Raw genomic sequence first — 15,282 nt, 5'->3', positions numbered from 1 at the left:
TCTATCATGTTCTGGTTTCCTGCAGATCGAATCTCTTGGCTTTAAGGTTATGAGCAACAAAATATTCTGCGTGGTGAGAGGGAATGTCTGGTTTGGACAGGAAAAATCATATGTGGTTTGTGTCTTCATGTTTGTTTAATCTTTTTTCCAGTGATGAGTTACTTCTGGGCCATGAGAAGGTGCCTGCCTTTGAGCATTACATCGCTGTAGCGCAAGGAAGCAGAGATCACAACATCCGTGCCCAGGAGCCAGGCAGTGGACTTTCAGAAGAGGCCCAGGTGAAGTGCTTGATTGACCAGGCAACGGACCCCAACATCCTTGGCAGAACTTGGGAAGGGTGGGAGCCCTGGATGTGAGGTCCTGGGGAGTCAGCAGAGAAGGGGCATGCGTGTGGAGAGAGTGTCCTAAACTTTGATCCAGGCAATCGGTGGGCTCATCGTCCCGAAGCACCAGAGTTGTATCCCGAGTTTAATCCAGGTCATGATGAAGTGAATGCTGGCATGGGTGAATGACTAGGCCATAATCATAGATCAGGTTAGGGTTAAAATGGATGTAGAAGGGCAGACTTGTGCAGAGCACGGAATCAAGACCGGAGCAGATCGCGAGTGCTGTGAGCGGACCAAGAGCTGTGGTAGTTCATTGTGCACGTGAGCGTTCTGCGACCTGCCTCACGGCGCCATGGAAATCACACCCGGAAGACTTCGTCCCGGAGACTCTGAGAGAGTCATATTAGCAGCACAGGAATAAGGTCAGGCTATGATTATGGCTTATTACATTTAGAAATGATTGTATTTGACATTTTAGGATATTTTTGTAGGTTTTTCCCTTTCACATTTTTCTCTTCTATTTTTGACATTTTATGACAGAACTGTTCTCTAGAAGGGAAAGTGTTTAGGAGAGGGAAAAACCTTGGTCTCAGCACTCACTTTTGCTACTCTGATCACAACGGGAAGGTGGATGAAAGAGCTTTGCATCCCAGACTCAGGAAAGCTTCAGAAATTCCAAGTATGAAAGTAGGGATAGCACTAAGCATTTGGGTTCTAGGAAAATAAAAGAAATCCCTGTTTGAAATGAATCCTTATTTGGAGATAACACATGCGTTCTAGAGCAGCCAGACCAAGTTACAGAAGCAGCTTCCTCTGCACTTGAAGGGCCTCTGTCCTCACCCGGAGCCGATTTCAGGTGGGCTTTGAGCTTTTTGTTACTGTTTTTTCAAACATTTCTAGTTAGAAACTCTTGTATGATTTTGGGAAATAGTAAATCTTAAGACTAAGGAACATTAAAAGTTTTTTTCCCAAAGTAGTGTATAGCTTTTATGCAGTTTCACAAGCAAACACTTCATCTCATAATTATTTCATTGTATTACTTGACAAACTTATTTTGATAGATACAGGTTGAATGCATTATGGCATTAATAAGAAACGTTTATGGGGACTTCCCCAGTGGTCCAGTGGTTAAGACTCCGTGCTTCCACTGCAGGGGGCTTGGGTTCGATCCCTGGTCGGGGAACTGAGACGTCCAGCATGCTGCGCAGCGTGCCTGAAACATTTAAAGAAAAAAAAACAAAAAAATTCCAAGTTCCCTTAGGACGGGACGCCTACACACAGCTTCCAATCGACAAAATAAAATCGTGGAGAAAGAGTAAAGATGTAAACTGTAAACACTTTCTAAAATAAAAATTATTTCATCAACTTGCAAGAATTTTTGAAGTGCTGTTGATTAATGACCAGTAACTTCCACTAAGATAGGTGTTTGTGAACTTTGAAATATTGTCTGTATATTGAAGTGACAGCACAGCTGTGGGGTTTGTACGTATTCTCTTTGAACATCATGAAATTGAAGAATTTAAGGACTGGCTTTTCAAAAAAGCAAAGGCCATTGGAATTTTGATAGGGATTGCACTGAATCTGTAGGTGGCTTTAGGTAGTTTTGCTATTTAACAATATTAAGGCTTCCAGTCCATGAACACAGTGTCTTTCCTTTTATTTGTCTTTAATTTCTTTCAGCAGTGTTTTGTCATTTTTACTGGTTTTTGATGTTTCTACTTTTCAGTTTCCTTGTTTAAATTTATTCTTAGTATTCTTTTGGATGCTGCTGTATATTTGTAGATATTATGTATTTACAGAGTTTCCCAGTTTCCTTTTTGGATTGTCATTGCTGGTGTAGAGGAACACAGCTGCCTTTGTGTGGTGATCTTTTCTCTTGAAACTTTGCTGGATTAATTTATTAGCTCTAGTACTTATTCTCTGTTATCTTTGGGACGTCTCGTATACAGGATCATGTTGTCTATGATAGAGACGGTTTTACTTCTGCTTTTCCAATTGGAATATTTTTTCTTTTTTTCTTGCCTGATTGCTCTGGCTAGAACATCCAGTACAGTGTTGAATAGCAGTGGTGAAAGAGGGCATCCTTGTCTTGTTTCTGATCTCAGGGGAACGTTTTCACCTTTCACCAGTGAGTGTGATGTCATCTGTGGGTTTTCAGCAATGTCCTTTGTTGTGCTGAAGAAGTTCTCTTCTAGTCTTAGTTTGCTGTGTGTTTTTATCGTGAAATGGTGTTGAATTTTGTCAAATACTTTTTTTGCATCAGTTGAGATGAACCTGTGTTTTTTCTCCTTTGTTAAAAGTTGTATATTACAACATTCGATACTAGATTTTCTTTTTAATTTAATTTTTGGCCGCGTTGGGTCTTCGTTGCTGCACGCGGGCTTTTCTCTGGTTGTGGCGAGCAGGGGCTACTCTTTGTTGCGGAGCACGGGCTCTAGGTGCATGGGCTCAGTAGTTGTGGCTCGTGGGCTCTAGAGCGCAGGCTCAGTAGTTGTGGCGCAGGGGCTTAGTTGCTCCGTGGCATGTTGGATCTTTCCAGGCCAGGGCTCGAACCCGCGTCCCCTGCATTGGCAGGCAGATTCTTAACTGCTGCGCCACCAGGGAAGCCTGATGCTAGATGTTGAATCACCCTTGCAGTGCTGGGACAAATCCCACCTGGCCATGGTGAGAAATCCTTTTACTCTGAGGTTGGAGTCCATTTCCTCGTATTTTGTTGAGGATCTTTGCATCAGTGCCCATAAGGGTTATTAGTCTATAATTCTGTTACGGAGCCTGTCTGTCTGGCTTTGGTATCAGGGTAATGCTGGGTTCATAGAACGAGTTCGGGAGTGTTCCCTTCTCTGATATTTTCTGGAAGAGTTTGAGAAGGATTGGTGTTAATTCTTTCAGGGTTTGGTACAATTCACCAGTAAAGCCATCCTTTTGTTTTGGGGAGGTTTTTTCTATTACTGATGAAGTCTCTTGTTGCAGATCTCTTCAAATTTTCTATTACTTGAGACAGTTTTGGTGATTTATGTTTGTAGGAACTTTTGATAAGTTGGCATTTTTATTTCTGTAAGGTAGATGATGTCCCCACTTTTTTCTTTTTTTTTTTTTTTTGGTGGTATGCGGGCCTCTCACCGTTGTGGCCTCTCCCGTTGCAGAGCACAGGCTCCAGACGCGCAGGCTCAGCGGCCATGGCTCACGGGCCCAGCCGCTCCGCGGCATGTGGGATCTTCCCGGACTGGGGCACGAACCCATGTCCCCTGCATCAGCAGGCAGACTCTCAACCACTGCGCCACCAGGGAAGCCCCCCACTTTCATTTTTGATATTAGTTATTTGAGTTTTTTTTTTTTCCTTTTTTTTCTGAATCAGTCTGGAAAGAGGTGTGTCAATTTTGTTGAGCTCTTCCAGGTACCAATGTTTGGTTTTGTTGCATCTCTTTTTCTGTGCTCTGTTTTATCTGTGCTTCTAATCTTGACTATTTTCTCAGTTTACTGGCATTGAGTTGAGTTTGCTCTTCCTTTCCTTAGTTCCTAAAGGAGTAGCGTTAGGTTACTCATTTGCAATCTTTCTTTTTTAATGTAGGCACTAAAGTGTGGTGAAATGAAATTTATATTTTAAGGCAGGACAAGAAAGATGTAAAAATTCTTCTTGTGTGTGTGTCCGGGTCTCCTCCATGCCCCCCTGATGTGCAGTGTGTGTCGCATTGCACATTAACCAGAGCTCCTCAAAGGCGGAGCGGCCGCTCAACCACAAAGATCACTGTTCCTTTCCTTCTGATGCTAGCAGTGTAACTTCTCGAAAGAATAGCACTCTTTCCGAGCTCTGTTGGGGTCACGGTGACACGCTGCTCCTTTGTACGTGCTTACCTGGACTATGTATTGTGGTGACGTTTCTATAAAATACCAGTATGTCATTGTTATATACACGATCCTTCGTTTCAAAAATGTCTGACTGTGCCTTGGATTTCTAAACAGGTGGAACAGTTCTCAGAATCCTCAGTTTGGCTTGAATAAAATTCCCTTTTTTCTTTCTTCATTTGATTGTTGATTGAATTTTTGTCAACAAGTCTGACCATTGTTTTTGCTACATTCCTTAAATTTTGGTATGCTGTGTTTTTGTTTTCCTTTGTCTCAAAGTGTTTTCTAATTTTCCTCGTGATTTCATTTTTGATTTGGTTGTCTTAAGACTATGTTGTTTAATTTCCACATATTTGGAATCTTTCACTTTTCCTTCTTTATGGATCTCTAGCTTTATTGCATTTGGTTAGAGAAGATATTTCGTAAGATTTTAATCTTTCTTAATTTATGGAGACTTGTTTGGTGGCCTAACATGTGGTCTATCCTGGAGAATGTTCCAGTGCACTGAGAGGAGTGTGCTCTGTGGTCGTGGGTGGAGAGTTCTGTGCGTGTCTGTTAGGTCTGGCTGGTATGTGGGGTTCAGGTCCTCTGTTTCCTTATTCTTCTGTCTAGATGTTCTGTGTGCCCAGTATTGAAATTGGGGTGTTGAGGTCTTCAGCTGTTAATGTAGGTCTGTTTCTCCCTTCAGTTCTGTCAAGCTTTGCTTCCTGGATTTGGGTGGGGGTGGGTCCTGCTGTTTGGTGTGTGTATCTTTATAATTGCGATGTCTTTTTGATGGATTGACTTTATCAGTATATAATGCCCCTTTTTGGTCTCCTGTAACAGGTTGTGACTTAAGAGTCTATTTCCTGATACTAGTAGCCATGCCAGCTTTCTTTTTTTGTTTTGTTTTCATTTTATTTTATTAGTTTTTTAAACATCTTTATTAGAGTATAATTGCTTTACAATGGTGTGTGTTTGTTAGTTTCTGCTGTATAACAGTGAATCAGCTATATACATATCATGCCAGCTTTCTACTGGTTATTAATGTGTGGAAAACATGTTTCCGTACTTTCAATCTGTTTGTGACTTTGGCTCTAAAATGAGTCGCTTGTAGATAGTATATAATTGGCTTATGCTTTTATAATCCATGTTGCCAGTACCTCTGGTGAATTTAATCTGCTTAAATATAAAGCAACTTCTAAATTAGGGAGTACCTATTTCTATCTTATTTCCATTTGTTTTCTACGAGTTTCATCTTTTCCCCCCAATTTCTTCCAAAACTGTTTCCTTTTGTGTTTGATTTGGTTTTGCTAATGTATCATTTCAATTCCCACCTTGTTTCCTTTTCTGTGTGTTTTTAAGTTTTTTCTTAGTGGTTATTCTGATGACTATAATTAACATCCTGAATTGATAACAATATAGTTTGAATTGATACTGGTTCCAACAGCTTCGCAAAAACCCTGCTCCTGTACAGCTCTGTCCTCTCTCCCACTTGATGCTGTTATTGTTGCCATCACAAGTTACATCTTAGAATACTGTATCCCCATTAACATTAGATTTATAATTAGTTTTATGCACTTGTCTTTTAAATCATATAAATAAAAAGAGGAGTAACACACCAAGATTTATTTATATAGTTACGAGATTTCCTTAAACACCCAGCACCAAAAAGATCTCCTCCCGCACTTTGCAGGTTGGTTTTGGGCTGCTCCTTCAGTGCTCAGCCAGGCTGCCTGCGACTCCACTCCAGCTTTCACCTTGGAGCCCAAGGAGTGGTGTAAGCGTCAGTGTTGTCAGTTCTCTTCTGAGCTCGTGTCAGGGTTTGGCGTGCAAATGCACTAGGCAGCCTTTGAAGCCCTCGTTCCCCCAAGGACCCTCCTCCGTAGCCTCCTCCCGTCTAGGTGGTTGTTCCGTCTGCTGCTCGCCCCAGCTGCCCGTGGATAGCATGGGTAGTCTTTAAACGCTTTTGATTCGTGCCTCCTGGAAGTGGCTGGAGCTGAAAGAGCAAAGCAAGGGAAGGCTCTGTGCCGGCCCCTCAGGTCACTACCAGACAGGTCAAATGCACAACGACATTTGTGCGTTTAGAAGAGCAAGGTCCCTATGGTCACCCCACCCCTTGTGCCCAGAACCGGCAACCCACACCAGGGGCATGGTCTCTGCTGGCAGCTGGCAGCTGGGGTGGCAGGCGAGCACAGAACAGCGCCACTGCACTCACCGAGTTTTCCCAGCTCCTTCCCCTGGCTTCTGTAAGTATCTGATCTGAGTCCAGCATTCCAAAGACGTTGGTTCTGCCATTATTCTGCCAGCTTGTTGGCAGCTTCAGTGGAGGTACTGACTCTCAGAGGGCCCTACTCTGCCATCCTCCGTGACATGGCTCAGGTGACCTCCTCTGACTCATGGTTGTCAGGAACTTGTCGAGCTCCTGTGTGGAACTACTATTTGCAGATCCCTGGGCGAGGCACAGACGTGCACTGTATGAGAGGCCAACCACGAGGACTTTCCAGCTGAGAAGGGAAGGCGATGTTTGTTTGTATATAAAGGTCCGCAGTGTACAGTGAGAGAACCAGCACCCAGGGCGCTAGGAAGAGGCTGCCTGTGGCCAGGCCCAGAGGAGTAATGCGCTACAACAGCACTGCTCGACACCCACTTCGTGCAGTGATGGAAATGTTCTGAATCTGTGCAGTATGGCTGCCACATTGGCCATCAAGCCCTCTGGATGTGGCTGATGTGACTGAACACCTGGATTTTAAGTTATTTAAATTATAGTTGATTCTTGTTCTTCACATCAGTGACGTTCTGTAACATCAACACAGACACTGAACTGGTGAATACTGAACCAGTGCTCCAGGGGGAAATAGTTTAGATTATTGGGGGCCTCTGGTCACAACAGTTTCGTTGACTGATCAGTACACAGCCTTGTTTGCGTGTGTTATTATTGTCGTGCCATGTGTTACATCCCTGGGACTGGCTGACTTCATAACTGCAAGTTTGTGCCTTTTGACCACTCACCCATTTTGCCCATCCCTTGATCCCCACCTCTGACAACCACAAATCTGCGTGTGTTTGACATAGGAGTTTGTTTTGTTTCGCTTTACATGCCACATGTAAGTGAGGTCATACGGTTGTCTTTCCACGTCTGACTTATTTCACTTAGTGTAGTGCCCTCAAGGTCCATCCGCGTTGTCGCAAATGGCAAGATTTCCTTTTTTATAGCTGAATACTATTCGTGCACACACACAGTTTGCCCTGCTATCCGAAAGTAGAGCGTTCCTGTGAAAACTTTCCTAAGCAAAATGGTATAAAGAGAAGAGCATCCCCCGCTTTTCTGAAGTTCAAATTATGCCGCTTTTACAGAAGTCCCACATTAGTACCTGTTTTCACTAACCAAAAGAAATCCAAAGAAGATTTTCGCCTTTATGAAAAAAGCCATTACTGTACTGATGTAAGTCTTTTGTAAAAGCAAAGTGGTATAATGCAAACTTTTGGAAAGCAGGGAGTACCTGTACCACTTTTTCTTTATCCATTTGTCCATTAATGGGATATTCCATGTGTTGGCTATTGTAAATAATGCTATGATAAACACAGGGGTGTGTACGTCTTTTCAAGGTAATGTTTTACTTCCTTTTAATAAATACCCAGAATTGAATTGCTGGATCGTATGGTAGCTCTGTTTTTAGTTATTTGAGGAAGCTCCATATTGTTTTCTACAGTGGCTGCACCAATTTACATTCCCACCAGCAGTGCACAAGGGTTCCCTCTGCCCACTTTAAACTGTATTGTTTGTTCTTCTGCTGTTGAATTGTATGAGTTCTTTACATATTTTGGATGTTAGCCCCTGATCAAATATATAATTTGCAAATAACTTCTCCCATTTGGTAGGTTGCCTCTTTTTTTGTTGATGGTTTCCTTTGCTGTGCAGAAGCTTTTTAGTTTAATGTAGTTTCACTTGTTTATTTTTGCTTTTGTCGCCAAATCCAAGACTGCTGTCAAGGAGCTTACCACCTATGTTTTCTTCTAAGTGTTTTATGATTTTAGGTCTTAACATTTGAGTATTCAATCTACTTCAAGTTAATTTTTGTGAGTGGCGTAAGATAGGTGTCCCGTTTCATTTTTCTTATGTGTTTGTTAACTTTTCTCAACGCTATTTGTTGAAAAGACTTTCCTTTTCCCATTGGACATTCTTGGCTCCCTTATCAAATATTAGTTGACCATATATGTGGGGGGTTAATTCTGAGGTCACTGTTGTGTTCCACTGGTCTGTGTGTCTCTTTTTATGCCAGTCCCATAGTGTTTTACTTACTGTTGCTTTCTAGTATACTTTGAAATCAGGAAGTGTGATACATCTGGTTTTGTTTTTCTTTCTCATCACTGCTTTCACTATTTGGGGTCTTTTGTGGTTTCATACAAATTTTAGGATCTTTTCCTTTTTCTGTGAAAAATGCCATTGAGATTTGTATAGAGATTGCATTGAATGAATGGACGGCTTTGGGTAGCGTGAAAATTCTAACGATATGAACTCTTCCAACTGATGAATGAACACAGGATGTCCCTCCACTTGTTCGTGTCTTCTTCGGCTTCTTTCAGCAAAGTTATAATTTTCATTTTCATTGTACATCTTTCATTCACTTCCTTGGTTAAATTTATTCCCAGGCATTTTATTGTTTTTGATGTTTCATTCTCAGTGTATAGAAATGAAGCTTATTTCTATGTATTGATTTTTATATCTTGCAAATTTACTGAGTTCATTTATTATATCAGTAGTTTCTAAAGTTGAGTCTGTGGGGTTTTTAATAGATAAGATTATATCACCTGCAAACAGTGACAATTTTGCTGCTCTCTTTCAGATTTGGATAGCTTTTCTTGGTCTTGCTTGATTCCTCTAGCTAGGACTGCTAGGACTGCGTTGAACAATTTGTGAGAGTGAATACCCTTGTCTTGTTACTGATCTTAGAGTAAAGGCTTTAATTTTTTTTTATGCATTGAGCATAATTTTAGCTGTGGGTTTACTGCATATGGCTTTTATTAGGTTGCGGTATTTTCCTTCTACCCCCAATATGCTGAAGCTGTTTACTATTATAAAATGATGCTGTATTTTGTTAAGTGCACTATCTACATCTGTTGAGATGATCGTGTGACTGTTCCCTTTCATTCTGTTAATGTGGTTTTATCACATTTATTGATTTGTGTATGTTGAACCAGCCCTGTATCCTAGGGAAAAATCTCACTTGATCATGGTTTATAATCCTTTTAATAAGTTCTTGAATTTGGTTTGCTAATATTTTGTTGAGGAATTTTGCATCTGTGTTCATCAGGAGTATTAGTCTAGAGTTCTCTTTTCTTGAAGTGTCCTTATCTGGCTATGGTATCAGAGCAATGCTGGGCCTCGTAGAATGTGTTTGGAAGTGCTCCCTGCTCTTCAGTTTTTCAGGAGCGTTTGAGAATGGTAGGTGGTAATTCTTCGCTAAACGTTTGGTAGAATTCTCCAATGAAACCATCTGGTCCTGGTGTTTTCTGTATTGGGAGATTTCTGATTACTCATACAAGCTCCTTACTCATTATTGGCTTGTTCAGACTTTTTCTTTCTGGTTCAGTCTTGATAAGTTGAATCAATCTAGGAACTTACCCGTTTCTTCTAGGTTGTCCAATTTGTTGGTGTATACTTGTTCTTAGTAGTCCCTTATGATCCTGTGTATTTCTTTAGTGTCCATTTGAATTTCTTCTCTTACATTTCTGCTTTTGAGTCTTCTCCCTTTTTTTCTTAGTTCCACTAAGGATTTGTCAATTTTATCTTTTTGGAAAACCAGCTCTTATTGATCTTTTCTATCATTTTACTCATTTCTATTTCTTTTATTTTGGCTGTGATCTTTATTATTTCCTTCCTTATGTTAACTTTGCTCTTATTCTTCTTTTTCTAGTTCTTTAAGGTATAAAGTTGTACTGTTTATTTGTGATCTTAAAATGTTAATATATGCATTTTTAACTAAACTTCCCTCACTGAACTGCTTTGGCAGTGTCCCGTACGTTTGGGTATGCTGTTTCCATTTTCATTTGTTTTGAGATAATCTTTGTTCAGGAGTGTGTTGTTTAGTTTCTACATATTTCTAGATTTTTCAGCTTTTCTCATGTTTTCGATTTCTAGTTTCATACCATGGTGGTCAGAAAACATACTTCATATGATTTCAGTCATCGTAGGTTTTCTAAGACTTGTTTTATGCCCTGTCACATGATGTCCTTGAGAGGGTACCATGTGCCATTGATAAGAACGTATCCTGCTGCTGTTGGATGGAATATTCTAGAGGTATCTATCTATCTCTTAGGTCCATTTGGCTTCATGTTTGGTTCAAGTCCATTATTTCCTTGTTGAATTTCTTTCTGGGTTATCTATCCTTTGTTCAAAGTGTGGTACTGAGGTCTCCTATGATTACTGTATTATTGTCTGGTTTCCCTTCATTTCTGTTAGTATTTGCCTAACATATTCAGGTCCTCCCATGCTGGGTGCGTACATACTTTATACGTATGACTGTTACATCTACTTGATGGATTGATCTCTTTACAGCATTTACAATGATGACCTTCTTTGACTCTTGTTACCATTTTGTCATAAAGTAAGTGTTTTGTCTGATAAGAGTATAGATACCCTTGTTTTCTTTTGGTTTCCACTTGCACAGAATACGTCTTCCTGTCCTGTCACTTTGAGTCTACATGCGTCCTGAAGGCTCAAGTGGACTCTTGTAGGCAGCATACAGTTGAGTCTTTTTAAAAATATATCCAGCCACTCGGTGCCTTTTGATTGGTGAGTTCAGCCCATCTGCGTTTAGAGTATTTGTTGATATGTAAGGACTTAACTCCTGCCACCTTAACAAACATTTGCTTTCTGGTTGATTTGTGTTTCTGTTGCTTCTCTCCCGGTGCCCCGCGCACCCCCCACCCCCACCCCCCCGCCCATCTCTGCCTACCTTTGTAAATTTGTTATTCTCTGTGGTGGTATATTCTGTTTCCCCTTTCTTTCTTTGTCTTTTGTGGTTACCATGGGGCTTACATAAAACATCTCAGAGGTAGAACAGTACATTTTAAGCTGATACTAGTGACTCGAATCAAGATGCTGAACGAGGAGGACACAGAGCTCCCCTCCCCTCGTGAACACATCAAAAATGCATCTACATGTGGAGCAGCTGTCACTGAAAACTAGCTGGAGACTGGCAGAAAGACTCCTGTGCAACCCAAGTCTGTAAGAAATACCCCCGTGACTCTTCAGGTGGGAAGGGAAGAGACGTGATCAGGTGACCTGTGCCCGTGGGAGGGGACTCCTCAGAGGAAAAGGGAGATTCACTCGGGCAGGCACCCTCCCTGGGGAGTGGGAAGTTGGAGCCACCTATTGGGTGCCCAGCCCTGGGGTCCAGCAACAGGAAGACGAGTCTCCTTGGCTGGCTGGAAGGCTGTGGGAAGCCTGGAACTCTGCTGGTACGGAGTGCATGGATTTTTACTGGCTCCCAAAGCTGGGCAGAGACGGCAGATTGAAACTGCACTGCTGGCTGACTGGTTTCCTGTGACCAACCCAGTGTGCACCCCAGCCTGAACCAACCAAGCTAACACTCCAGTAGCATCTGCATTGTGTTGCAGCTCCACAATGGAGTTGGAGCTGCCATGACCAAGGAAGAAGCCTGGCCACAAACTGCTGTGGTGGCTCAAACCCTAAGTGGCATCTGAGCAGGGAAGGGGCAGCCATTACTGGCAATTGCACAAGGCAGCGCATCAGACGCAGACCAGATCTCTGACGGCAGCCAGACCACACACCCCATGCCCTGGCCCTTGCCAACCGCCCCCCCGCCCCCCCGCCACACACACACACACACACACACACACACACACCAGCCCCGCTTGGTCCACACTGGTCCCCTCCGGGACTGAGGGTACCAATACTGGGAGGGGAGAGAGCACTCAGTGGGAGCTGAGCCAGCGCAGGCCTCACCCCACCCCTGGCTCCAGCTCCAGCTCCTCTGTCTCAAGCCCCACCACCTACCAAGTTGACAGCTGCTAAGCACACGGTGAGAGAGTACATGGCTTAGGTTCCAGTCAAATTCAGCTCCCCCACCAAAGCCACTGGACACACACAAACTGTACCAGGGGCGCGTCCCACATAAAGACACCTCTTCAAGACCGCCAGAGGTAACCGTTTCACCTAATTTAACAGAGACAGAGAGAGATGAGCAAAATGAGCAGAAGAGTTTATCTCAGTTGAAAGAAAGAGCAAGGATTCAATGCATCAAGAGCAAGGATGCTAACAGAGATTGGTTCAAGATGGCAGAGTAGAAGGACGCACGCGCACTCACTCTCACGAGAGCACCGGAATCACAACTAACTGCTGAACAATCATCGACAGGAAGACGCTGGAACTCACCAAAAAAGATACCCCACATCCAAAGACAAAGGAGAAGCTGCAGTGAGACGGTAGGAGGGGTGCAATCATGATAAAATGAAATCCCATAACTGCTGGGTGGGCAACTCACCAACTGGAGAACACTTAGACCACAGAAGTCCACCCACTGGAGTGAAGGTTCTGAGCCCCACGTCAGGCTTCCCAACCTGGGGGTCCAGCACCAGGAGGAGGATTTCTCAGAGAATCAGACTTCGAAGGTTCGCGGAATTTGATTGCAGGACTTCAACAGGACTGGGGGAAACAAGAGACTCCACTCGTGGAGGGCTCACACAAAGTAGTGTGCGCATCGGGACCCAGGGGAAGGAGCAGTGACCCTGGGGGAGACTGAACCAGACCTACCTGCTAGTGTTGGAGGGTCTCCTGCAGAGGCGGGGGGTGGCTGTGGCTCACTGTGGGGACAAGGACACTGGCGGCAGAAGTTCTGGGAAGTACTCCTTGGCATGAGCCCTCCCAGAGTCCACCATTAGCCCCACCGAAGAGCCTAGGCTCCAGTGCTGGGTCACCTCAGGCCAAACAACCAAAAGCGAGGGAACCCAGCCCCACCCATCAGCAGACGGGTATTAAAGTTTTACTGAGCTCTGCCCACCAGAGCAACATCCAGCTCTACCCACCACCAGTCCCTCCCATCAGGAGGCTGGCAAAAGCCTCTTAGATAGCCTCACCCACCAGAGGGCAGACGGCAGGAGTAAGAAGAACTACAATCCTGCAGCCTGTGGAACGAAAACCACATTCACAGAAAGACAGACAAGATGAAAAGGCAGAGGGCTATGTACCAGATGAAGGAACAAGACAAAACCCCAGAAAACAGCTAAATGAAGTGGAGATAGGCAACCTTTCAGAAAAAGAATTCAGAATAATGATAGTGAAGATGATCCAGGACCTCGGAAAAAGAATGGAGGCAAAGATCAAGAAGATGCAAGAAATGTTTAACAAAGACCTAGAAGAATTAAAGAACAAACAAACAGAGATGAACAATACAATAACTGAAAACTACACTAGAAGGAATCAACAGCAGAATAACTGAGGCAGAAGAAAGGATAAGTGACCTGGAAGACAGAATGGTGGAAATCACTGCCGCAGAACAGAATAGAGAAAAAAGAATGAGAAGAAATGACCGCCTGAGAAACCTCTAGGACAATATTAAATGTACCAATATTCGCATTATAGGGGTCCCAGAGGAGGAGGGGAGAGAGGGAGAAGAGGGAGAGAGGGAGAAGAGGGAGAGAGGGAGAGGGGGAGAGGGAGAGGGAGAGGGATTTGAAGAGATTATAGTCAAAAACTTCCCTGACTTGGGAAAGGAAACAGCCACCCAAGTCCAGGAAGCGCAGAGTCCCAGGCAGGACAAACCCAAAGAGAAACATGCTGAGACACACAGTAATCAGACTGACAAGAATTAAAGAAAAATTATTAAAGGCAACAAGGGGAAAATGACAACATACAAGAGGAGTCCCATAAGGTTACCCCCTGATTTCTCAGCAGAAACTCTACAAACCAGAAGGGAGTGGCAGGATACATTTAAAGTGATGAAAGGGAAGAACCTACAACCAAGATTACTCTACTCAGCAAGGATTTCATTCAAACTTGACGGAGAAATCAGAAGCTTTACAAACAAGCAAAAGCTAAAAGAATTCAGCACCACCAAACCAGCTCCACAACAAATGCTAAGGGAACTTCTCTAAGTGGGAAACACAAGAGAAGAAACGGACCTACAAAAACAAACCCAAAACAATGAAGAAAATGGTAATAGGAACATACGTATCGATAATTACCTTAAGTGTGAACGGATTAATTGCTCCAACCAAAAGACACAGGCTCGCTGAATAGATACAAAAACAAGACCCATATATATGCTGTCTACAAGAGACCCACTTCAGACCTAGGGACACATAAAGACAAAGTGAGGGGATGGAAAAAGATATTCCAGGCAAACGGACATCAAAAGAAAGCTGGAGTAGCTATACTCATATCAGATAAAATAGACTTCCAAATAAAGAATGTTACAAGAGACAAGGAAGGACACTACATAATGATCAAGGGATCAATCCAAGAGGAAAATATAACAATTATATATGCACCCAACACAGGAGCACCTCAATACATAACGCAAATGCTAACAGCTATAAAAGAGGAAATCGACAGTAACACAGTAATAGTGGGTGACTTTTAACACCTCACTTACACCAGTGGACAGAAAATTAACAAGGAAACACAAGCTTTAAATGACACTACAGACCAAGTAGATTTAATTGACATTTATAGGGCATTCTATCCTAAAACAGCAGATTACACTTTCTTCTCAAGTGCACAAGGAACATTCTCCAGGATAGATCATATCTTGGGCCACAAATCAAGCCTCAGTAAATTTAAGAAAATTGAAATCGTATCAAGCATCTTTTCTGACCACAGCGCTATGAGATTAGATATCAACTACAGGGGGAAAAAACATAAAAAACACGAACACATGGAGGCCGAACAGTGCATTACTAAATAACCAAGAGATCACTGAAGAAATCAGAGGAAATCAAAAAAATACCTCGAGACAAATGACAATGAAACATGACAACCCAAAACCTATGGGATGCAACAAAAGCAGTTCTAAGAGGGAAGTTTATAGCTATACAAGCCTACCTCAGGAAACAAGAAAAATCTCAAATAAATAATTGAACGTTACACCTAAAGGAACTACAGAAAGAA

General features: G+C 42.8%; 1 protein-coding gene and 1 long non-coding RNA gene across 5 annotated transcripts in view; one reads left to right on the top strand and one right to left on the bottom strand.

Annotated features, from left to right (window-relative positions):
* PRKDC (protein kinase, DNA-activated, catalytic subunit) overlaps positions 1-1,720 on the top strand; it is a 150,914-nt gene extending 149,194 nt beyond the window's left edge. For all 4 annotated transcript variants that reach the window (XM_060035361.1, XM_060035360.1, XM_060035359.1 and 1 more), the window contains one exon: positions 152-1,720. In XM_060035361.1, the coding sequence (XP_059891344.1) occupies positions 152-356 (205 nt within the window). In that variant the 3' untranslated portion in view covers positions 357-1,720. The remainder of the gene's footprint in view (positions 1-151) is intronic.
* Positions 1,721-5,227: 3,507 nt separating this feature from the next.
* LOC132440423 (uncharacterized) lies at positions 5,228-12,963 on the bottom strand. The gene is made up of 3 exons (XR_009522568.1): positions 12,928-12,963; positions 12,659-12,819; positions 5,228-6,147 (listed from the first exon to the last, which is right to left on the bottom strand). It is a non-coding gene; the product is annotated as an uncharacterized lncRNA (long non-coding RNA).
* Positions 12,964-15,282: the final 2,319 nt, after the last annotated feature.

This window comes from Delphinus delphis, chromosome 17 (assembly GCF_949987515.2).
Source record: "Delphinus delphis chromosome 17, mDelDel1.2, whole genome shotgun sequence".
Classification (NCBI taxonomy): domain Eukaryota; kingdom Metazoa; phylum Chordata; class Mammalia; order Artiodactyla; family Delphinidae; genus Delphinus; species Delphinus delphis.
Note: the sequence above shows the minus strand (reverse complement) of the source record. Positions and strands in the feature narration are given on the sequence as shown.